Here is a 26,834-nt window from a genome sequence, read left to right on the forward strand (position 1 = left end):
GATAATAAGTTACTTTACGGGGACAGGCAGCTTCTGTGGTACATGCATGACGGAGCCCCGGCCCATTTTTATGTGAATGTTATGCAGAACCTTTCGCAAAAGTTGCAACGGCCGAGGCTTACCAACACCAATGTCCGCCAATTTGTTTCCCAAGGACTATTTCCTTTGTAGAAATTTGAAATATTTGGTGTAACTGCACCCTGTTGATAACGTTAACACATGATGGGAACACGTTGCCAATGAGTTTCAACTTATTAGAAAAACTGTGATGTCTGAACGTGTACGATTGTCAACGGGCAATCGTGCTGATGCCTACCTTATTATGATCGGCGGTCATTTTGAGTATTTGTTACAGTGCTCTACAGTGTTAGTGTAGCGTTAACGCAGAACTCCTTTACTGGCAATGATGACACCATATCTCGGAAACGGGGTGCTCGTTATCACAATGATGACAAATCTTAGAGACGGTCAGTTTCCGAACGTAGGCCTATGTTAGTTGGACTTCCTGCTTCTTTTCAGCATCCCGCCCTCAGCTCTGACTTATAGTTTCCGGACATCCTGTGTGCCGAATGCATGACGCACGTAAATATATTTCCTCATTACAGCTACATCGAAGGTATTCAGTGAAACGTTTGGGAAGAATGCAGCTGTCATTTAAGACTAAGACCAGACGTTTGTCCCGAGCAGGAAAATTACCACTTGTCATAGCATCGTGGTGTATAAATAGCCTTCTGAAAACTTAAAATTCACTGTAAAACAGTTGTGCATCATTGCTTGAAAATCACATTAGTATACATAACGACCTGCATCTCATAAATGCAGTATACACTGCAGCGAAGCAATATACCGCGCGGCAGGCGAACGGTAAGATCATCTCAAATAATTTCAGCTCTGGGGAGCTATACATGGTCAAATTGTTTTACCGGTACAGGTCATTTATTGATGTACACGCGTTTCTTGTGAATTTGATGCACCTTAATATTTTATGTCCTAGCCGTTAACCAGATTGTGGTAAGTATTTATTTGTGAGTGCCTGAATGAACGGTCTCTGGTCAGAATGGTGATCTACCTCACACCAGAAGATCGTCAACCCTTTGGATGACCTAAGAAACGCTGACTTGATCGGCTGATTTTACTAGAGGGAAGAAAGAGTGCTCACTTTGCTTTAAAGTTCCCTCCCAACTTAACAACTCTGAAACACCACTCTGTAATATATCGATACAGAGCGATATGGCCAAGATTTTCGCGAATTCAGACCGACTGTCAGGGATGAGTGTACTATGGATCATAAGGAAGGTGTCAAGGCTCTTCATAGAATTCACCGTCCGGCTCGTTGGCTGAACGGTCAGCGTACTGGCCTTCGGTTCAGAGGGTCCCGGGTTCGATACCCGGCCGGTTCGGGGATTTTAACCTTAAGTGGTTAATTCCAATGGCACGGGGGCTGGGTGTGGGTGTGTTGTCTTCATCATTATTTCATCCTCATCACGACACGCAGGTCACCTACGGGTGTCAAATAGAAAGACCTGCACTTGGGGAGCCGAACCCGTCCTGGGATTTCCCGGCACTAAAAGCCATACGACATTTCATTTCATTTCATAGAACTCACCAGGAAATTCGGAGCAGCCGGAGTCTCAAGGGCTGGGCGATGGTGGTACCGGTTGGGACTTACGGGGGACGCGTGCCTACGTGAGACAAGCCTGCTGCAAATCACCCTTTCTGAGACCAATTGTAAAATGCACTCTCTGCCAATGATCATGAAAGTGCTCTTTAATAGTGATTCAAAGGCAGATTAGTTCTACTAAATCTGAGGATAGAAAATGGCAAACTGATTTAGGGCAAGGGAAATATTAGAATTTCGGAATATCACTGTGAGGCGGTGAAAGAGTTCAGGCATTCAACAGAAAAGATTTACCCGGGATTGTAAAAGTAAGGAGTAAATATGCTGTTTGGCTGAGGGCCATTCTATCTCTTAGTAATGTCTCAGCAGCAGCTGTGCACAATACTTTATTGGAGTTTCTACTCACCGAAATGGTACAATACGGACCTTCGTACTCTGTGATGAAGGTGGAGGGAACTTTTCACTATTCTGTACACTTCTTACACACACTACTCCTTCACATATAAAGCGGAGTTATTCACCAGATAGAACTGGATTTTATCCCCCATGCCTCTAAATCCGAAATTTTTCCACTTTCAGTTCAAACGGCTCTTTTCGGTCAGGGTCCGCTTTGCTAAGACCAAAAAATATCTGCAAAAAAAAACAAAAACAAAAAAAAGAGCTTAAGAATAGCCGGCGGGATTTTCGAAAGGACTATTTCTCCCACGGTAAGTTGAATGCGGCCTGTTCCAGGGTGAGTTCGTGCGAAAGTCATGCCATCCAGCAACCAGAAGAACAAACGGAAAATGTGGTGTACAAGGAAGTTATTTGAACATAGCTTTCTCAATATTTCAGTCTGTAAAATTTTACTATTAGACTTTTCTTCACCCGTGGAAAATGTGGAAATGCTCTTAACAACGTTTACATTTCCTTCATATTTACGATGAAAAGTTCTAGAAAATATAGCTTTATGAGTCCAGTCAACTAAAGCGACTTCTGAGATTCATGACATGCTCACTAAATAGCACTACCGTGACGTCAAGCGGAATCATGGAATTATGGTCGTGCTCAATTACAGCTCTCCATAGACTCGCCCAACAAATGCCGAGAATCCCGGAACTCCTACGTTGACGCATACGGACGGAAAAGAGTCACATTTTCTACTTCTCCGTGTTCATTAACGACCGATTTAAGAAAACATAGCTAGTTATAAGTTTATAATGTTCATTTTTGTTTTGTAAGTAATTCATGAAAAAATATTGTGCCTATTGCATTCTTTCACGCTGGCTGCTACTCAAACAATTACGTTAATCAAGATGACGTTTCTAGGATTGGCGAATTGTATACTATAATTTTTAGTAAGTAACACGGGTTTTTCAAAATGGGCCAATGTTCAATTTCGGATACGTATTTGACTAGCTGCCGCGAAGTACATGTATAAATCTAGTAAACATAGGGAAGAAGGAAATAATGCGAGAGGGAGTTAGAGGTAATAAACACAATCTGGAGTTGGATTTAATATGTACCTGAGATTACTGTCTTCAGTTGAACCATCTCCATACCACCACATAAGGAACGACTATGTGTTACGCCGAGAGTAATTGGATCGCCTGGATCGAAGGTAATGTCAGCCTGGTTTTGAAGTTCAGCCTGTTAAGAAAGAGAGAAAGTTTTCGGCATAGGAAATATGAATGACAGCAGTTGCAAGTGTCTGTATCTTGCAATATAACATGACTTCAGCTTTCTGTTTCTTATATACACATTTACTTAAAATTACTTCAAATTACAATCGTACGTAAATTAATCTGGGTTCACTCTTAAGAAGGCAAATAGAGCAGACTGCCAAGCACTCGTAAAAATGTCATATTTTGGGATAGCTTTTATGTCCATGGCATTGGACCCCTTGGTGTAAACGAAGTCGTCGTATCATCTTAATATACCATGTGTAGATTAAAGAGAACTAAACATGTCATACTGTCTTAAAGGATTACATCACCACCCATTCAAATGAGGTTTTTATACATGGTAATTGATAACAACTATGGTATTCCATTTCCGAGAATACCGAATATGACTAGAATGGTTTGGATTGAATCTACGTATCGTTTCATTCTTTAAATTATTTTATTATTTACTTGCATTAAGTGTCTTATTTTACACTAGTCTTTACGCCTGGCTCCACCAACGTCGACCTGGTTATGAGGATCCAAGCTCTTTTATCCCTTTAATTGTGTAAAGATAATAAAATGAATCATCAATTGTTGCTATTGTAGTGAAATGGATTTGAATAAACTCTTGGTAAACCTTGACTATCAGATTTTAATGAAGCATTCTAGGAAATAAAACTTGAAATGCTGATTAATGATACTTATACGCAGCTGGTTTTGTTTCTGTTTATTTGTCACTCAGTGATGAAATATTATATTCCTGAAAATATAGGAGCTGGAATGGTATAATTTGCTTTTAATTAATATTAAATTGTGTCCTCGTCTTAACTTGCATGGACATAATTATTCGCTTAAAGTAAATACAAAATTTTTATATTCCACCTTCTCAACACTAAAAAATCATTTGATGTTTTTACAAAAACATTACAATGATATTAAAAGGTACTAGTTTCGGTCCACTGTGGACCATCATCAGCCTAGCCAAATTACAACAGTGAAAGACATAGTGATAAAAATAGTGTGGAGAAATGAGAGAGGATCTAGAAGGATGGGATGGTGGTGGAATGACAGATAAAAGTGAAAAACCGTATTTGCGAATAATGATAAAAGTAACAGAAGTGTTCATAATGACAAGTAAAATCTTGTGAAGTCACGTAAAAACTCTTGATGAGATAGTCTTTGGTTAGCAGTTACTCCTGTGTTGCACTATTGACATATATAACTACGTATATGCTTCAAGAAAGTTGTAGATGTAAGTTCCACTTTTGCGTAGAGGGAAGATTTGTCCGATGTGACCAGCACAAGATTAAAAATTGACAAAGTTGAACCTGTTCTATGGTGGAATGGAAGGCTTTCTGTGTTAAACAGAAGTAGCCTCAGTTCAATCGGGACCCCAATGAACCTGGGGAAAGAAGATGGTATTAACGCGGGTAATCGGATAGAGAACAAGCGAGGCACCGGAAAATATAAACGATGATTCACCTTGCGCTGCGTGGAACAAACTTGCTGTATTGAATGCAACTTACGGAGTGAGCGTAGCGCGGAGTAAATCAGCAGGAAAGGGGTAGGTGAATACGGAGGGGAGGAATGACGTAAGTGGTGGAGGGTGGGAGGGATGGGAAAGGTTCAAGGCGGGGTGGACGGGAGAGGAAGTGATGGTGTTTGTATTGTCGGGGACCCTTAATTGACTTAAAGAAAGAATTTTGAATGACCGATTTGTTTTTTCTGTAATAAGTAATGAAAAGGTCAAATAAAATATTGGGTTTCTCAGTTATTTCGTTAAGGTTATAGTTGGCATTAAAGTATTGATCTAAATGAATGTAAAAGTTCTCTATTATATTGAGTAGAGGTCCTTTCTTAGCTATTTTGAGAATGTCTATGTCTGTTTCAATATTCGTGAATTTGTGGTTATAGTCGACCATATGTTGGCCGATAGCTGAAAACTTGTTGTATCTGACTGCATTGAAATGTTCTAAATATCTAATGTTGAAGCTCCGGCCGGTTTGCCCCCCATAAGAAAAATTAGAGCATGTATTACATTTAATCCTGTAGACGCCTGATTTTGTGTACCTATTTATTTTATTAATATGTGATGTGTTATGTAAGATTTGTGTGTTGTTGTTGTTGGTTTTAAAGGCTATTTTCATACCTTTTTCTTTAAAACATTGGTGATCTTCTGAATTCCATTAACGTAAGTGAAGATGGAAAAAGAGTCATGTTTAGGTGGTTCTTTTTTAAGTGTGGTCTTGGGGCGAAATTTATGTTTGTTAATGACGTTTTCTATGAAATGGCTATTGAAGCCATTGAATCTGGCAATGTAGCGGATAGTATTCAATTCGGTATGAAGATCTTTTTTATTCATAGGAACGTTGAATGCTCTATGTACAAGGCTGTTATATGTTGCTTTTTTGTGGGGGAGAGGGTGAGCTGAATCTTGTCGGATTGTGACGGCCGATTGGGTGGGCTTTCTGTAGATCTTGTAGGTTAAAGATTCCTGTTGTCTAGTGATCGTAATATCCAGAAAATTGATTTTTTGATCTACTTCAGACTCCAATGTGAATTTAATATGCGGATCGATGTTATTAAGTGTTTGAAGTGTGGTGTGAGCATCTTCCAAGTTCTCGTTGATAACTACTAGGACATCGTCGACGTACCTAGCCCAAAGGAGAATAGTCGAATTTATTGTCGATTTTAGTATTCTCGAGAAAGTCCAGATAGATTTCTGCGAGAATGCCTGATGCAGGTGAACCCATTGCCAGACCGTTTTGTTGATAGATGGTACCATTAAACGTTAAAAAGTTGTTATTTACGACTAATTTCAACAATGTAATGAAATCTTGAATTTCCAATTTACTCAAATGACTGTTTTTGTGTAAGTTACTTTTGATGATGGGAATTAATTTAGAAATTGGAATGCTTGGGTACATGTTTACGATATCAAAGGAGTGAAGTGAGTAGTGAGGTTGCATGTTAAATTTATTAAGTTTGTCTATTAATTCAAAGGTATTTCTAACCGATTTATTGGATGAAAAACGGTAATTTTTGTTTAGGAATTTTTGAATAAGTTGTGCGGTTTTATATAAAGGGCTAGGTCTAAAATTGATGATTGGACGAGTGGGAGCACCTGCCTTATGAATTTTTGGAAGAGCTCTAGCTGTAGGAAACCCAGGGTACATACTTATAAGCTGGCTTTTTTCATGTTCAGTGAGTAGGAAGGAGGAGTTTCTTAAGGTTTGTTTAAGGAGTCTTTGGACTTTTTGTTTGGGGTCTTTTTTAATTATGGAAAAGGAACTATCTTTAAAGAAATCTGATGTTTTACTGATATATTCATTCTTATCGATGATTTCGGTCGTGTTGCCTTCATCGGCCTTGGTCACGATTAGGTCGTTGTGCTTAATTTTCTTGTTTAGGGTGTGCAGGAGCTTCAAATCGGTTTGTACATTACTGTTATTAGAATTGGCGGGGAAATTAGGTGAATTATTGCGAAAAAGGATGTTATTAAGTTTCTTTTTGATGTCATATCTTAATTCATCTTGTATGTCTGAAGGCGTTTTAGAGATAGCTAATTCCGATTCTGTTATCATTGTAATAATTGAATTCGTTGTGTTCAAATCGGGCCAGTTATGTTTGGGTCGCTTGGCTAAAATTCCTTCTTCATTTGGATTTAGGGGTGTATTGGATAGGTTAATTACGGGTGGATGAAAATGGTTACGATCGTCTGCTGGTCTACTACTGCGTCTAATTTGATAATCTTGCGATTTGGATCTCTTTAATTTCTCCAATTTATTATCCAAAGTATGTTGTTTCTTGGCTAAGTCTCTCTCTCTCTTTGCGTTTATGCCATATGTGGACCACGGTGCTTGTGTTCTAGCTGTGTTTTTGGTTAAGTCTATAAATAATTTATCTTCAACTGATTGGAAGAAGATTGTCCAATGCGCTTTAGATAACAATTTTGTTGCCGCAAGGTGAGACTCGTATAGTTTGAGGTTAAGGAATGATTTTTTCCTATAAAGAAACTTGATTTCATCTTTCAACCAAATTTTATTAGTCTTAGTTTGAGTTTTGGAAGTTTGTGACGTGATACGATGTTTCTTTATGTTGTGTCTTACGAAATTTGGCGTTAAATCAAACCGAATGCACTGTTTGAGAAAATCTATGTCTTTGCCTAATTTGGCTATTTTCAACTTAATGCCTAGATATTGAAAGGCTTTGTGTTTAGCTTGGTTAGCGTCATCATTAAAAGTAATAAACTTCATTGTTAGGTTCCGTATTGAGTTGAGACTTTGCTTAAAGTAAATACAAAATTTTAATATTCCACCTTCTCAATACTAAAAAATCATTTGATGTTTTTACAAAAACTTTACAATGATATTAAAAGGTACTAGTTTCGGTCCACTGTGCACCATCATCAGCCTAGCCAAATTACAACAGTGAAAGACATAGTGATAAAAATAGTGTGGAGAAATGAGAGAGGATCTAGAAGGATGGGATGGTGGTGGAATGACAGATAAAAATGAATAGTAGACCAGCAGACGATCGTAACCATTTTCATCCACCCGTAATTATCCTATCCAATACTCCCCTAAATCCAAATGAAGAAGGAATTTTAGCCAAGCGACCCAAACATAACTGGCCCGATTTGAACACAACGAATTCAATTATTACAATGATAACAGAATCGGAATTAGCTATCTCTAAAACGCCTTCAGACACACAAGATGAATTAAGATATGACATCAAAAAGAAACTTAATAACATCCTTTTTCGCAATAATTCACCTAATTTCCCCGCCAATTCTAATAACAGGAATGTACAAACCGATTTGAAGCTCCTGCACACCCTAAACAAAAAAATTAAGCACAACGACCTAATCGTGACCAAGGCCGATAAAGGCAACACGACCGAAATCATCGATAAGAATGAATATATCAGTAAAACATCAGATTTCTTTAAAGATAGTTCCTTTTCCATAATTAAAAAAGACCCCACACAAAAAGTCCAAAGACTCCTTAAACAAACCTTAAAAAACTCCTCCTTCCTACTCACTGAACATGAAAAAAGCCAGCTTATAAGTATGAACCCTGGGCTTCCTACGGCTAGAGCTCTTCCAAAAATTCATAAGGCATGTGCTCCCATTCGTCCAATCATCAATTTTAGACCTAGCCCTTTATATAAAACCGCACAACTTATTCAAAAATTCCTAAACAAAAATTACCGTTTTTCATCCAATAAATCGTTTAGAAATACCTTTGAATTAATAGACAAACTTAATAAATTTAACATGCAACCTCACTACTCACTTCACTCCTTTGATATCGTAAACATGTACCCAAGCATTCCAATTTCTAAATTAATTCCCATCATCAAAAGTAACTTACACAAAAACAGTCATTTGAGTAAATTGGAAATTCAAGATTTCATTACATTGTTGAAATTAGTCGTAAATAACAACTTTTTAACGTTTAATGGTACCATCTATCAACAAAACGGTCTGGCAATGGGTTCACCTGCATCAGGCATTCTCGCAGAAATCTATCTGGTCTTTCTCGAGAATACTAAAATCGACAATAAATTCGACTATTCTCCTTTGGGCTAGGTACGTCGACGATGTCCTAGTAGTTATCAACGAGAACTTGGAAGATGCTCACACCACACTTCAAACACTTAATAACATCGATCCGCATATTAAATTCACATTGGAGTCTGAAGTAGATCAAAAAATCAATTTTCTGGATATTACGATCACTAGACAACAGGAATCTTTAACCTACAAGATCTACAGAAAGCCCATCCAATCGGCCGTCACAATCCGACAAGATTCAGCTCACCCTCTCCCCCACAAAAAAGCAACATATAACAGCCTTGTACATAGAGCATTCAACGTTCCTATGAATAAAAAAGATTTTCATGCCGAATTGAATACTATCCGCTACATTGCCAGATTCAATGGCTTCAATAGCCATTTCATAGAAAACGTCATTAACAAACATAAATTTCGCCCCAAGACCACACTTAAAAAAGAACCACCTAAACATGACTCTTTTTCCATCTTCACTTACGTCAATGGAATTCAGAAGATCACCAATGTTTTAAAGAAAAAGGTATGAAAATAGCCTTTAAAACCAACAACAACAACACACAAATCTTACATAACACATCACATATTAATAAAATAAATAGGTACACAAAATCAGGCGTCTACAGGATTAAATGTAATACATGCTCTAATATTTCTTATGTGGGGCAAACCGGCCGGAGCTTCAACATTAGATATTTAGAACATTTCAATGCAGTCAGATACAACAAATTTTCAGCTATCGGCCAACATATGGTCGACTATAACCACAAATTCACGAATATTGAAACAGACATGGACATTCTCAAAATAGCTAAGAAAGGACCTCTACTCAATATAATAGAGAACTTTTACATTCATTTAGATCAATACTTTAATGCCAACTATAACCTTAACGAAATAACTGAGAAACCCAATATTTTATTTGACCTTTTCATTACTTATTACAGAAAAAACAAATCGGTCGTTCAAAATTCTTTCTTTAAGTCAATTACGGGTCCCCCGACAATACAAACACCATCACTTTCTCTCCCGTCCACCCCGCCTTGAACCTTTCTCATCCCTCCCACCCTCCACCACTTACGTCATTCCTCCCCTCCGTATTCACCTACCCCTTTCCTGCTGATCTACTCCGCGCTACGCTCACTCCGTAAGTTGCATTCAATACAGCAAGTTTGTTCCACGCAGCGCAAGGTGAATCATCGTTTATATTTTCCGGTGCCTCGCTTGTTCTCTATCCGATTACCCGCGTTAATACTATCTTCTTTCCCCAGGTTCATTTGGGTCCCGATTGAATTGAGACTACTTCTGTTTAACATGAAAGCCTTTCATTCCACCATAGAACAGGTTCAACTTTGTCAATTTTTAATCTTGTGCTGGTCACATCGGACAAATCTTCCCTCTACGCAAAAGTGGAACTTACATCTACAACTTTCTAGAAGCATATACGTAGTTATATATGTCAATCGTGCAACAACACGAGTAACTGCTAACCAAAGACTATCTCATCAAGAGTTTTTACGTGACTTCACAAGATTTTACTTGTCATTGTGAACACTTCTGTTACTTTTATCATTATTCGCAAATACGGTTTTTCACTTTTATCTGTCATCCTTCTAGATCCTCTCTCATTTCTCCACACTATTTTTATCACTATGTCTTTCACTGTTGTAATTTGGCTAGGCTGATGATGGTCCACAGTGGACCGAAACTAGTACCTTTTAATATCATTGTAATGTTTTTGTAAAATGAGAAGGTGGAATATTACAATTTTGTATTTACTTTAAGCAAAGTCTCAACTCAATACGGAACCTAACAATGAAGTTTATTACTTTTAACATAATTATTCTCCTCTTATTTTTAAACTGAGATTTACAAAATTTGTTTCAAATTTGCGAATACGTGGAAAACTGGAACCCTTCGTTGATGACTTCCTTACACACATGTGATCTTGTGGAATTCTTGGTGGTATCTTTTATGCAAAATAGTTATTACATATCTAATCCGATCATATCATTAGTCTAAGCAGAGTTAATTCGAGTCACGGAGTGATATTCCCATACCTAGCGCAGCGTCTCTACACTTTACAAAATAATATAAAATCTGGTATTGTAAGGGGCCAGCTGGCTCTTCACAATTTCTTTTTATAGAACGTCGTATGCTCTAATAGCCTTATACATGTGTGGGTTAATGTAGTCACGTTCTAGCTCGTGAAGCATGGACAACGGCTGAATGGCCTAGTAAGTGGTCCTAAGAGTCAGGATACCAATTGCTATGGAATTAAAGTGGGTATCTCGGGCATGTACGGAGTCATGGCCCTCCTTTTTCTCAGGCGACTAGGATTAAACAATCCACTGGTGGTCCTTAGAGGAGAAATCCCCGGTATAAGTTGTGTAGTATCCTGCTTCACAGTATTTTCAATGCACGTTCAGAATATTTTAAACAAGCTTCGGACCTCTAGGAGTAACGGAGTCCTACTTCAACTTGAAAGGCGAGGGACTCCTTGGAAACAACTTGACGAGCAAACTGGAATCCAATGGGGAGCTATCAATATTAATGGAGTTTTTGGAAAGAAGAAAGTATAACCAGCTAAGTCAGTAAGGAAGAGGTAAGGTACTTATCAAGTGTACCTGACGGGTGCTAAAAACTAAACGGCAGAGTGTGGAGTAGGACTATTCATCAGGAATTCTATTGTACGCAACATAGTTTCTGCTATCACGTAAATGAACGAATGATGTGGATAGATTTGGCATTTCGAGGAATTACGACTTGAATTGCCTTAGTGTGTACACCATTTGAGGTTGTTGATGAAGATGATGGTAAGGTTTGTGAAGCATTCAGTGACATTCTAGTTAGGGTCAACAGCAACGCATTTGGTATGAACGAGGAAAGTTAAATTACCACATTCTCTAACCCTCTCTTACACTCCTGCCCTTTTATTTTCCTTGATAAAACTCTACCGTGGTTCCTTTTCCTCCGCATACTGTCCCCACATGCCTGACAACTGTGTCACCCACCCTCCTCATTAGATCTCCTATATTATTTACGTAAGTGTAAATGTTCAAGGCCGCAGAACATAAAAGTCTAGCCATGGTGTCCGCTTGATGGCAGAGAGGCACGGAGAGATGATAAGAACTGTCCAAATGGCCCGTTTAGATTTACAAAAGGCATGTGACCTGATGCCCCAGGTATTCATCTGGTATTCGCTCCGTATTTGTGGTGTCCTAGAAAAATACGTCCGTTGGGTTCCGCTCCTCTACCACAACTCTGAAAGCTTTACTGCTGTGCAGCTGGTGTCACAGAACCATTTGACATTCGAGTGGGATCCCATCAAGGATCCGCCCTGTCACCACTCCTGTTCATCCTGTGCATGGACACAGGGACCGCGGAACTGGAATTACCTTATCCATGCACCCTTCTCTACGTACACGACGTTATACTGGCTAGCTACTCACGAAAGAGGCTTAATGAATTGGTTACGCAGTGGAAAACAAGGCTGGAAACAATTGAACAGTGACTGAAGCTCGCAAAAAACAAGAGTACCTTGGAGTGCGGCACCCAGTGCAATATTGGTTGACTACATTCCACTGCCAAAGACATATGATTTCCATTATTTTGGCTCCCGTACGGCAGCTGATGGTGGCACATTTGTAGACGTTCGAGGACGAGTTAAAGCCACCTGGTTGATGAGGTGCCTGGTCATGGACGGTGCCCTCAGTTACTGCAAGTTTCCCTTGTGACTCAAATCGAATATTACCGCACAGTCGTTCGTCCGGTGATACTGGGTGGGGTGGAATGTTTACCGGCCACGAGTAGACACGAACAAATCCTGCAATTAACGGCGGTGCACGTCCTTAGATCGACGTTGGGAATTACGTGACTAGACCACACTAAGAACTAAGAGGTAAGGAATACCCTGAGGGTTGCCCCGAATCTCTCCCCCTCAAAAAAGGGAGAGCGAAGACTTAGCTGACATGATCATGTGGTCAGAGCTGACGCAGAACCTATTGTGAAGCGAACACTTACGCTCAGCCCAGATGGATGACTGTCTCGAGGCTAACCCATAAAGCGGTGGTTGGACTGTCTGAGAGAGGACATGGGAGCTGCTGGTGTTAAACCTGTGGATGCTGAAGATCTGAGAAAATGAAGGGGCGAAATACAAGAAGGCAGATCTCACATGAGATGGGAAGAACACAAGGAAGAAGATGATGAAGAAGAAGAAGAAGAGACATTGACTACTTGTGCCGGTTTTGCACCCACTATCTTAGGATCAAGTGGCAGATACTCCATCTTTAATCTCTATTTGCAGTACCGGGTTTGGTGATGGAGTCTCAACTGGCATCGAGGAAGAGGAACGTGCCAGCTGGGGAGGCTTGTCATGCACCACCGGGGGATTAAGGTAAGGGTGTATTTTGCCCAAGGGCAGGTCCGAACCTCCGTAGAGGTGTGCCTGAGCCGGAGTTTACGTACGGTAGGATGGCCAGTTCCTTTCCGCTCCTCCATTCATTCTATTACACACCATTAACAGCGCGTGGCAACCCATCCAAATCTTGACCATGCCCAATGTTACTTAACTTCGGAGATCTCACGGGATCCGGTGTTCCAACACGGCTACGGCCGTTCGCACCGGGGGACTGAATAATGAATAAATGGAACATAATAGAAATATGAAAGGAATATGGGGAAACCAGAGATCACGCTGAAATTATGCCCGATCTCTACTTTATTCAAGCAGAAATGTTACGTGCAGTCACCAGGCCTTAACCCAGGACCAGCGTTAAAGACCGATATCTTTATGTTTTAGATATGGAGGAGCCACCAGAGTGTAATGAAAGTAAATAGTGAAATTTGAACAATCAAATGACACCTAATAATTAAATTAATTAACGATTTACTTAGGCGATCAACAGTAGGCCTAGTTTGATCGTCAATAATATTAAGCTGAATTGCTACTGCTAGTGAGTCCGAAGATTTAAACCTAGAAAGCAATAATAAAATATTCAAAGATTAATAGGAATTGTCATCTACCTAATATGAGAACCTACGAAAATGTTATGGATTCTTTCAAAATTACATCAAATGAATTTATGTAAGCAAAATGTTTAAAACCTTATCAATTTTGCAATTACAGGAAACAGGCATTAAAATTTTAATCTATATTCCATGATAAAACTTCAGCCGTATTATCCATTTGACGTCTCGAGCAAAATAGAATTAAGGATATCATAATATAAACAGGTGATGTCCAGTTTTGCATGATTCTAAATCGTATGACCATAAATTATGGGACCAATAGATTTATGTGAAATCCGAACCAAAGAGATGCCATTGTCCGTCTTGAAAATCACACTTCCACGTTTTTTTTCTGGAGAAGGCAGTTCGAGGCTCCTAAAAACATCCTCTGTATCCCCTTCCTGTCGTCAGAGGTGACTAAAAGGTGCCTCAGGGACTCTCAACTTAAGAGCGCTCGTCGCGGGCGCTTGGCTGAATCCTGGCATTTTTTCCACTTTCTTGCGCCAGGCTTATCACTTTCATCTATCCGACCTCACTTCATCAATTATTTATGTTTACGAGGCCTACGGAGTCTTTCTTTTCAGCCCTTCGAGCCCTTTGTCTTTCATTGGCTGATATCTTCATTTTCCGAATTGTCGGACCACTTCCAATTTTTCCCTATGATTAATGTCAATAGAGGATGGTTGCCTAGTTTTACTTCCTCTTAAAACAATAATCACCAACACCACCACCACACTCCTAAAATGATTTTCAGCGGTTTCCCATTTTCACACTCTGTATCTTAATTACGGACACTGTCACTACCTTCCCAGTACTGGCCCTCTCCTTTCCAATCGTCGACGAAAGCTGCAGTTGTTAGTGATATTTTAAGTTCGTTCGTTCGTAATCAGTTTACCCTTCCAGGGTCGGTTTTTCCCTCGGACTCAGCGAGGGATCCCACCTCTACCGCCTCAAGGGCAGTGTCCTGGAGATTCAGACTTTGGGTCAGGGATACAACTGGGGAAAATGACCAGTACCTCACCCAGGTGGCCCCGCCTGCTATGCTGAACAGGGGCCTTGTAGAGGGATGGGAAGATTGGATGGGACAGGCAAGGAAGAGGGAAGGAAGCGGCCGTGGCCTTAAGTTAGGTACCATCCCGGCATTTGCCTGGAGGGGAAGTGGAAAACCACTTCCAGGATGGCTGAGGTGGGAATCGAACCCATCTCTGCTCAGTTGACCTCCCGAGGCTGAGTAGACCCCGTTCCAGCCCTCGTACCACTTTTCAAATTTCGTGGCAGAGCCGGGAATCGAACCCGGGCCTCTGGGGGTGGTAGCTAATCACGCTAACCACTACACCACAGAGGCGGACGATATTTTAAGTACGTAGGAAAATTAATCTGGTATGCCCTGCAATCCGTGGTGACTTTGGTAAAACGTCAGTGAACAAGGAATAATCTGTTCCTCTCCAGAAACGAGAAATACTATTGGACTTTCGGAAGGGAAGGACGAGCAGGGAGATGCTACCAGCTACGACCTATTATGTTACGGCGGTTTGAAAACCTGTTTGGGGATTAAGACGGCCTAACAACAGATATTTTCGAAAACTCAAAATTATTCGTGATCATGAAATTACATTGGCATCAAGGACCGGACATTTGAACATTTACGTTCTTTCTCTCTCTCTCTCTCTCTCTCTCTCTCTCCCCTCCTCCTCGAGGTCAAGTTGTAGGTGCTGTTAAAGAGGGTTCATTTTTGTCGCTGAACCGGCGACAGGGCTACCTATTTTCATTTAATTTTGTAACACTGCAGTTTGTCCTGTTGCTATAAATTTTACATTCATGACAATTCACAGTGATTAACTTTTTTTATTATCATGTCACCTTAGGCACTGATGCCCTCTCTTATTTTTAATTTTTTGTAAATTTATTTTTTCTATTTTTTATTCGTTCGGGGATTTCCCCATTTTCCCCATTCATCCCCTCTTTTTGGATCAGTCCCCCTTATCCATGTTCATTTGACGTTATCGTGATATCTCAGATTAAGCCGTGTTACGAAGGATAGCCAAAGGCGAGCACACACTACACGCAGTAAGTAAAAGTAATAAGATATTTTGGCTGAAAAATACGGAGCGAAATATAGCCTATCACTATGAACTGATGAAGGTGTTGGATGAATGATCGTAATATTATGCAGTTTGGCAGTAGTGTGCAATCATAGCATTTGCCAGTGATAAGCCAATACATTGGCGTAAAGTACACTGCAACTTAATGTAGTGCTGGTAACAGGTTTAGATTTAAGAAACTGTAGAAGATGGTGCTTCCTAGAATCTGATAGACAGATAACCGTAATCCCTTCTGTGCTGAGGCGTAAAATACATACATGGTATATCTTCCTGTCGTAAGAGGTTACTAAATATGCTGATTTCCAACTTACAGCGTATGTTGGTCAACCTCCGAGTCCGTAGTGAGTCTTGCATTGCTTGTGCCACCCCCCTGACTTTTATATTTCCTATCTGACCTTCCTTGGTACTCATATCCTCTTTCACTCACAATAGTCTTAGTTTTCGTGTCCAAAGGGATCCTTCATTTTCACACTCTCGTTTACTTTCTTTCACCGGTGTCTTCATTCATCGGATGATCAGACCTCTGCTATTATTCCCTCTGATTAGTATTGAGGGGATGATTCCGCATGAAAAGTAGCCACAACCACACCACCACCGCAACCATTTCCTCCAAGAGTAACCATGGGTCTTAAGTCGTCTTTTTCCTCCTGTTTATATCCACAAATAGAAATTTTGGGATTATATCCTTTTTTTGCAAGTGGTTTTACGTCTAACCGACAGAGATATGTCTTATGTCGACGATGGGACAGGAAAGGGCTAGGAGTAGAAGGGAGCGTCCGTGGCTTTAATTAAGGTACAGCCCCAGCATTTTCTTTTTTCTTTTTTTTCTAGGGGCTTTACGTCGCACCGACACAGATAGGTCTTATGGCGACGATGGGATAGGAAAGGACAAGGAGTTGGAAGGAAGCGGCCGTGGCCTTAATTAAGGTACAGCCCCAGCATTTGCCTGGTGTGAAAATGGGAAACCACGGAAAACCATTTTCAGGGCTGCCGATAGTGGGATTCGAACCTACTATCTCCCGGATGCAAGCTCACAGCCGCGCGCCTCTACGCGCACGGCCAACTCGCCCGGTCAGCATTTTCTTGTTGTGAAAATGGGAAGCCACGAAAAACCATCTTCAGGGCTGCCGACAGTGGGGTTCGAACCCACTATCTCGCGAATACTGGATACTGGCCGCACTTAAGCGACTGCAGCTATCGAGCTCGGTATTTTTTATTTTACTCTTTATTAGTTGCTGTTCGCTTAAGACTTTCGCTGAAATGTAAGTTGGTCCGTCCTCTATTATTACACAGTCATGATTATCTCCTCAGTCCATTTACTCCTTTTATGATTTAATTTTACTTCAGTGATCACCTATAGCTGCTTATACCTTTCGCTCCTAATGATGGTACCGGAAGTGTCTGAATAGTGCTAACCTGTCTGAGAAGTTTTCATTCCTTGTATTTTATGCCCACGGAACACATTCTAAACGTCCCAGTCTTAATCTCCATAGCTTTTGTTAATGTCCTACGTTGTGCCGGCAGTATTTAATAAATCGCAATATAACGCTCAGATTCAAATTGTTCTCGTAAATACTTTATTACATTTTATGAATGCGTTGTGAATGTAACACATACAGCATTTAATCTCCATACAATATGTCGAAATGTCGTAGAATGTCGCCACTTTAAATAGAATGTCTAGTGTAAGATGATGAATACTTCGACACCACTAGCAGCATCAATACCAAATTTAGAAACATATTTTGTTAATATTACATCATATACAAAATTAATGATAAAATTATACATACATGACATTAACAAAGTACTTATTAGGGAAAATTACGGTTCTAACACCTATTAATGTTCACAATAAGTATGGCGTTGGTTGTATAGTCAGCACAGGAGTATTGTTAGAACATCTATGAACAGGATATTCTAATTCACTGATGTGTGCTGTGTGTATTAAAGAACTTTAACTATCTTAAAACGTAACTATATTTTTTACACGTTAATATTCTTGATAGAAGTGTTACTTACCTGTACAACCCGATGGCCAGTCTCATTTCTAATGCTCGTAATGAGAAAAGTAAAGCGTTGTGCGGAATCATGTGGTGAACATTGAACTTCTTGACTGGCATCAGCAAATATGACATGTAGAATGAATAAGGTTAATGCAAGTAATTCATTCATCATTATTTTCTTCTTCCTGTAGAAAAAAAAAGAGTCTATTATCTACTAAATTCTATAGAAATATATATATATTTTCAGAAGCAACGTTCAAGTTTTAACTTGCATTATATACCGTACATGGCAAATCAAAGACTAGCTCTAGGAAGCACACAGCTCTCAGCAGTATGTTCGGATACTTCATCTTTCTGGCATAATACCTGGGTAAGAGAGGCTCCTGGAAGAACTATCTCCGGAACTTCTCAGAAACCCTCTTATCTTCGTCAGTACTAAGAAGAAATCTGGATTAAATTATACTCTCAAATAATACTGACCATCAGTTTGTACCCGTCATTGATAGGAATATAAATTCATGCGGGTATAATTATTTTATCACTATTTTAATGAGAAATTTAGAGAATCTTACATATTTATTTGGTTTTGTCGTACAATTTTTTAGAACAATTGCTGATAATTTTCCTCCAAAGCAAAAAAATATTCAGCTGTATGAAGTCCCTAAAAAACAACGGGTGGCCTCCACTTCAATATAATAATAACACGGTATCAAGAATATCATCGTTAGACTGAGCGACGCCTCTAAAATTTACAGTTACTGTTTACCTTGCGAATAGTTCAAAAGTAGTGGACTGATTAGGGAACAATTAGTTTTGGGCCTTACTGAATACTATGAAGCTCTATTGGATGATCAAAAAAGATATCATCCACTTAATGGTAATGGATGTCCTAGTGTAAAATAATACATAGTAATTAAAATATGCTAATATTTACTGCAGTTTTAAATGGAACGAGGTATATTGACAGAATTATTTAGTGTATGACATTTAGTGCCGGGAATGTCCGAGGACATGTTCGGCTGGCCTCTGGTGCATATCCAAGGGTGACCTGCGCCTCTAGATAGGGTATGAAAATGAGGTAAGGGGAGGGTAAAACTAGGTCTGTACATAGCCTACTCCTGTTGATTAATATCAAGGAGTCCGCTCAATGCTGTAACGTCTCCATATGGGGGACGGATCACCATCAAAAGCGTCACATGCCCTCACTGCGTATGAACACTGCGTAGAGGTTTGAAGTTGAATTCAGAATTTTGGTACGCGATCTAGGCTAACATCCTGATGGTCAAATTTCTTTCCATCAACGAGACTCGAATCGGCTAACTATGTTGTCAGATGATGAAAACTTGAGCAGGCTGGCATCGAAGCCATTACTTGCAATTAAGCTGGGTAGGTAATTAATTAAGACACCAGAACATCGCTGCATGCCTGCCGTTGTAGCACAAGCTGCCCTTAGCATGTCAAATGAGTGGTTCTGAACAGGAATCCTGCAATTACTTTGTTTGGAGTAATAAACGATTATATTAATAGACAAACGAATCGTCGTTGAGGGAGCGATATTTCGCTATGTCACTGACTTCCTTGAAGTGTAATTTTTCAGCGGCTAACTTCGTACACTCCTGTGTTCAATCTGATTTTGCAGGACTTACGATGAACCGACCAAATACTCAGCCGAACATTACTCTGCTGGTGGGTGCACCGACATGCTTGCTTTAGCACATAAAAGACTAATTTACTGAAATTATTGGGAGTTATATAGAAAATGCATATGGCCTTTTTTCGTATAACATCGTATTTTACGTGCACTACTGTGATTTATTTGGTGATATGGCTAATCTGACATTTTAGCGGATAAAACATGCCCAAGTTCAATAAATATCCAAATATTAACATTTTTGATAAGGTTAGTTACTGAATAATTCGAATTTTTAATTTATTTACCAACTTTTTTCATTTCTTTGAGGGTAATTTCATATCCAGCGTTGTTCCCGTCTTCATGATCTCCATTACTCGGGACTTCGAAAGAAATATTTCCTCATATGTTGAGAAGAATTTTCAAAATATTGTTTCCATCTGTTCAGCGATTACTCAGGGTCTACAAAGAGTTCAGTTGATGTATCCAATACACTATTCATTCCCCCTTCTCTTTCCTCTTCCTAATAATTTTTATTAGACTCCGGAAAGATTTCCCTGCCTCTCCAGATTATTACTGAAATTTCCCCGTTGCTTCTTCTTGAGCTCTATAACGATTAGATTCGCTCTATTTCTTTCATATATGCCCCATTCCTTATAAACAATAGTTATGTTTATAGCCATTTTTGATACGCCCACTTCTTACGTTCACGAGTTGCCAGAAATCGTTATTCCGCAAAGATGTTCACATTTTCCTTGTTTGTACTAAGACATTCCCTCGCTGTTTCTACTGCGGTATTACTGCGTCAAATGTTTTCTTTCTGTATATCCTGAATCTGTTGACTGTTTATTCTTTGAAATATCCATGCATGTCTGTCTAATTTCCTTTTACTGGAGATTTTCTACCCTTATCCGACTGCAAACAGCTAAGCTTAGAGATACTTAGTTCACAGCAGATCAGATAGCGGTGTCTATCATCAAAATATTCCCGGGTTATCTGTACATATCTACCAGGTCTTGTGATGTCGAAGTAAGTTGTAATATAGTTAATATGGATCTGACCCCGCTACCTTCAGGTGAATAGCCTTATACTTGAAGAATAACTCGCAACTACTACTCCTATATTAGCACAGACGTCCAATAAACGCTTTCAATTCTTTTTGTTTCCATATTTTCTCCCACAATTACCCAAAACCTTCCTGCGTAATAATAATAATAATAATAATAATAATAATAATAATAATAATAATAATAATAATAATAATAATAATAATAATAATAATAATAATAATAATAATAATAATGATATGGGTTACTCTAGTCACGTCCCAGTTCGTGAACCATGGGCAACGGCTGAGTGGTCGAGCAAGTGGTCCTGAGAGTCGGGATACTACTTGCTACGGAATGGGAATAGGCATCTCGGATATATACTGAGTCATGGCCCTCCTTATGCTCAGGCGGCTAGGAGTATACAATCCACCGGTGGTCACTAACCCATTAGAGGAAAGATCCTCACTTGGACTATGTAGAAGCTGCGTAGCGTCATGTTTCACGAATTTACCGATCTCAGAACAGTTTAAGCCAGCCTCGGACTAATGGGAGTAACGAAGTCCCACTCCCATTTGACAGAAGAGGGACTCCTTGTAAACAATTTGGCGAACGAAATAGAATTCGATGGGGAGCTATCAATATTAATGGGGCTTACGGAAGAAAGAAAGTAGAACTGACTGAGTCAGCAAAGAAGATGCATATGGATGTGTCAGGAGTAAGTGATATTCGGGTAAGGTGAGATAACTAGAAAGAGATTATAAAGTTTACTTATCGGGTGTTAAAAAGGGAATGGCAGAGTAAGGGGTAAGACTGTTTATCAGGGATACTATTGCACGCAACATAGCTTCTGTTAGGCACGTAAATGAGCGAATGATTTGGGTAGATTTGTCAGTTGGAGGAATTAGGGCGAGAATTGTCTCAGTTTATTCACCAAGTGAGGGTGCAGATGTGAATGAAGTTGACAAGCTTTATGAAGGGAGAACAGCAAGGGTAGGTTAGTGGTAATGGGCGATTTCAATGCGAGAGTTGGAAATAGAACTGAAGGATACCAAATGGGGATTGGTAAATGTGGGTACGATTCGGAAGCTAATAGGAATTGGAAGCATTTGCTGGATTTCTGTGCTAGTAGGGGTTTATCAGTTACGAATACATTCTTCGAGCATAAGGCTATTCACCTCTACCCATGGGAGGCTAGGGGTACCAGATTAATAATAGACTATATCTTAACCGTCTTCGAATTCAGGGATTCAGTTAGGAATGTACGGAATTTTCAGGGATTTTTTGATGATACAGACCACTATCTGATCTGTAGTGAACTAAGTACAACATCTCTAGGCCTAGGATAGAGAAAATAAAATATATCTGCAAATGAATAAGGGTAGAAAATCTCCTGGACGAGGAAATTAGAAGTACATGGTTAAGATTAGCGGGAAGTTCCTAACAGTGGACAGAAAGCAGTTTCAGGATAGAGAAGGAGAATGGGTGGCATGCAGGGAAGCTGCAGTGGAAAGAGCAAAGCAATGCTTAGGAGCAACTGTGTGTAAAAATGGGAAAAAGCGAACTTCTTGGTGGTACGATGAAGTGAGAGCAGCTTGTAAACGTAAACAGAAGGCTTATCAGAAATGGCTCCAAACAAGCGCTGGTGCAGAAAGGGAATTGTACGTAGATGAAAGAAACAGAGCGAAGCAAATAGTTGTTGTAAACAAAAATAAGTTGTGGGAAGATTTTGATAATAGCCTGCAAAGGCTAGGTCAAGCAACAAGGAAACCTTTCTGGACAGTAATAAAGAATCATAGGAATGGAGGGAAGAAGAAAATGAAGAGTGTTTCTGGGTAACTCAGGTGAACTCATATTGATCTCAGGAAATCACTGGACAGATGGAGGGAATATTTCGAAAATGTTAACGTAACAGGAAATCTTCTCGGTGGTGTCGCGAACAACAAAGCTCATGGGGAGGAGGAAAGTGATGTTGGTGAAATTGCGCTTGAGAAAGTGGAAAGTACGGTAAATAAACTCCATTGTCATAAAGCAGCAGGAATAGATTATATTAGACCCGAAATGGTGAGGTATAGTGGGAAGGGAGGGATGAAATGGCTTCATATAGTAGTAAGATTAGCATGGAGTGTTGGTAAGATACCTTCAGATTGGACAAACTAGTAATTGCACCTATCTATAAGCAATGGAACAGGAAGGATTGCAACAACTATCGAGGTATCTCACTAGGTTAAAATACCAGGCAAAGTATTCACTGGCATCTTGGAAGGGATGGTGCGATCAGTGGTTGTGAAGAAGTTGTATAAAAACCAGTAAGGTTTCAGACCACCGAGGAACTGTCAGGTTCAGATTTTCAGTATGCGCCAGGTAATTGAAAAATGCTACGAGAAGAATAGACAGTTGTGTTTGTCGTTCGTAGATCTGGAGAAAGGATATGACACGGTACCGAGAGAAACGATGTTCATCATACTGGTGGGCTACGGGTTTAAGGGTAGATTAATAAAATAAATCAAAGGCACTTATGCTGACAATTGGGCTGCAGTGATAATTGATGGTAGAAAGAGTTCTTGGTTCAGGGGAAATTCAGATGTTACGCCAGACTGTAAACATTCATATTTGTTTTCGTAGTTTACGTGGATTATCTGCTGAAAGCTGCAAAGTGGCAGGGAGCGATTCTGTGAGGTGGAAATATAGTAAGTAGTCTGGCCTATGCTGACGACTTGGTCTTAATGGCAGATGGTGCCGAAAGCCTGCAGTCTAATATCTTGTAACTTGAAAATAGGTGCAATGAGTATGGTATGAAAATTAGCCATTCAAAGACTAAATTGATGGCAGTAGGTAAGAAATACAACAGAATTGAATGTCATATTGGTGATACAAAACTGGAACTGGTAGATAATTTAATTTATGATGTGTGTTCTCCCAGAATGGCAATATAGTGAGATTGAATCAATGTGTAGTAAAGCTAATGCAATGAGCTCGCAGTTGCACTCAACGGTATTCTGTAAGAAGGATGTCAGATCGCGGACGAAACTATCTTCACATCGGTCTGTTTTTAGACCAACTTTGCTTTACAGGAGCGAAAGATGCGTGGACTCTGAATATATTATTCATAAGTTAGAAGTAACAGACGTGAAAGTGGGGAGAACGATTGCTGGTACAGACAGGTGGGAACAATGGCAGGAGGGTACTCGTAATGAGGCGATAAAGGTTAAGTTAAGAATGAACTCTATGGATGAAGCTGTACGCATAAGCCACCTTCGGTGGTGGGGTCATTTGACTCGAATGGATGAGGAGAGGTTACATAGGGGAATAATGGGCTCTGTTTTGGACGTTAGGAGAAGTAGAGAGAGACCAAGACGATGATGGTTAGACTCAGTTTATAACGATTTAAAGATAAGAGTTGTAGAACTGAACGCTGACAGCTACAACGGTCTATAATAATGATAATGATAATGGACAGTCAATTGGGTGAATATCAAGGTGGATTTAGAGAAGGAAAATCTTGCTCCGAACAGATTTTTAACCTGAAATCTATAATTCGACACAGATTAATAAACTCCAAAGACATAGTTGTAACATTTATTGACTTTAAAAAAGCTTTTGACTCTGTTGATGGGGAAACCCAAGATAAAGTAATCCGTGAATTTGGAGTTAAAAATAAATTGGCAAACCTAACCCGTGAAACACTTACAGACACTATCTCGAAAGACAAATTTATGGGTGAAGTATCTCGACCTTTCAAAATAAATACAGGTGTTAGGCAGGGCGATGGTCTATCTCCACTCCTTTTCAATTGTGTCATGGAGAAAATTGTAAGAATTTGGAATGAAAAACTAAAGAATCTAAAATATTGCCACTCATGCCGGGGAAGAAGAACAAAGGTGTTGCAATAAATTGCCTAGCATTTGCAAATGACTTTGCCACACTTTCAGAAAGCCTTACAGATGCAGCAATGCTAGTCAATCTCCTTGAAAAGACAGCCAACATGACAGGCTTGAGAATCTCTGCCGAGAAAACAAAATTTTTGACGAATGTAAAAAGTGCCCCAAAGTTTTTAGTAACGGATATTGGTCAAATAGAAAAGGTAAATAAATTCAAATATTTGGGTGAGACAATTCAAGAAAATGGTTTAGAAAAATCTGCTATAGAGGAGAGGATACAAAATGGAAAGAGCGTACGGTATAACTAAGAATACTTACAACAAAAAGTGCTTATCAAGAAAACTTAAAGCACTACAACACAGTAGTGAAACCAGAATGCCTTTATGCCAGCCAATGTCTAGCACTGAACTACAAGCTTGATAAATTAGAAATATTAGAAAGAAGAATTATAAGGAAAATATTAGGTCCTCAATTAATTGCAGAATTTTGGAAATTAAGAAGTAACAATGAAATTTACCAGAACGTAGAAAACATATCAGAAACAATAAGAAAAAGGAGATTGCTATTTCTTGGACACATTTACAGAATGGATGACAATAGACTAACTAAACGAATCTTCAAGTACCTTTGGGAAAATAAATCAACTACCACCTGGATTCAAGAGAAGTAAAGAAAGACCTGGAAAGGAACAACATACGAGAAGAATAATTATTGGAAAGAAAGATTTTTAGGAAGAAAGTCTTACAAATGGAAGGATTCCAAGGGAGGAAGGAAAAGAAGACAGGCACAAAGTGGACTGAAGACAGGAAAAAGAAACACAGTGAAACAATGAAAGAATACTGGAAGAAAAGGAAAGAACAACTAAGAAGGAACAATTGAAATTGTAACGTGGCCCTTAGAAGGCCGGAACGCAAGAAGAAGAAGAAATGATGTATGTGTGTATGTAACAACAACAACAACAACAATAATAATAATAATAATAATAATAATAATAATAATAATAATAATAATAATAATAATAATAATAATAATAATGGGTTTTACCTACATCTTCCTTGGCAGTAATTCCCAGAACAGTAGTTATATCTCGTTTATGGCGTGAAATATTTCAAGTTATTAATTATCGAATTGCAGCTGGCTACTACTGTAAGTATCAGAAATATTGTTTGGTTATTTATTTGAGATGTTATAAACAACTGGAGATTCCCGTGAATGTAATTTTAGTCATCAAATGGCCAAGCGTTCAGATAAATAATCACCGGATCAAAGGCCGTTTACTAAAATGTTACTTCAGTAGCTCACTGAGAATGACTTATCTGATGGACCCTTGACATTCAGACCAACTGACCTGTTTTATCTACAATTGTATGGACATGAGTATTTTCCTTATTTACGTAACAATGTCTAAGGTTGGTCATCCAGACTCTGTAAACTGATAATCTTAAGAATGACCTCTACTAAGTCAAGAGATTCTTATTATTATTGTTATTCACGCCATCTAGGATTCCTGACTGTCAATTCCGACATTCGGTTTTATTTCCCCAGGTTGATGAGAATCGATTATTTACAGGGAGATCTATGGCGGTCTTTTAACTTTTATTTCCGGATAAATACCAGATGTGTCACCAGAGATATTTTACATGCCGACATCATATGATATGGAGTGCTGAACGGACTTTTCATCCACCCATTAAATATCTGATTGTAACTTCCAGGACTGAACTCACGATTTTGGGATCAGGTTGCACTGAAATTCATAAAACCATTTTCTTACGGATGCTGTCTCTTTTTTCTACTTCAACTCTGCTGACACTGTGAATTTCAAGTCGTACTACTTTAATTATTAACACACAGAATGAAGGAGAAAAACGTCCTCAACTTGTTTGAATGTAGTCCTGGCTTAATAAATATTTCAGGAGTTTAGACGGTCGCTTTTGGAAGGGACCGAGATCACTTCATTCACAAGCACACAGACACAGGACAGATTCCCGTAAGAACATCAGGATTTTGTTGACAACAATAGATTTCATTTACAATTGTAGGCCCATGTATAGAAATATTAATGTATGGAAGTAAATACCTAGTAGGAGTGAATTACAGTAGGTATTTTAATTTGATGAAGTAGAGATAATAGTGCCTAGAGTATCAAAAGTAATGAGACAGGAATATTCAGTTTTAGATACACCTTCCTATAATTATTTGTATGTGTAATGACATCTAGGGGCAGCTTAGCTGAGGTGGTAAAGTTGTGCTCGTTTCACGAGGAAGAACGTGAGTTCGATTCCCCTTCATGTGGTCGAAACATTTAACAAACGAA

The 26,834-nt window shown here is 39.2% G+C and overlaps 1 protein-coding gene across 1 annotated transcript in view; it reads right to left on the bottom strand.

The window, feature by feature from the left end:
- The window catches only part of LOC136878973 (hemolymph lipopolysaccharide-binding protein), a 38,459-nt gene extending 12,876 nt beyond the window's left edge, over positions 1-25,583 (bottom strand). Inside the window, exons 1-3 of the mRNA XM_067152632.2 lie at positions 25,562-25,583; positions 17,977-18,145; positions 3,124-3,247 (exon numbers count right to left, since the gene is read on the bottom strand). Coding sequence (XP_067008733.2) covers positions 3,124-3,247; positions 17,977-18,132 — 280 coding nt within the window. The 5' untranslated portion in view covers positions 18,133-18,145; positions 25,562-25,583. The remainder of the gene's footprint in view (positions 1-3,123; positions 3,248-17,976; positions 18,146-25,561) is intronic.
- Between the last annotated feature and the right edge of the window lie 1,251 nt (positions 25,584-26,834).

Source organism: Anabrus simplex, chromosome 1, assembly GCF_040414725.1.
Source record: "Anabrus simplex isolate iqAnaSimp1 chromosome 1, ASM4041472v1, whole genome shotgun sequence".
Lineage (NCBI taxonomy): Eukaryota > Metazoa > Arthropoda > Insecta > Orthoptera > Tettigoniidae > Anabrus > Anabrus simplex.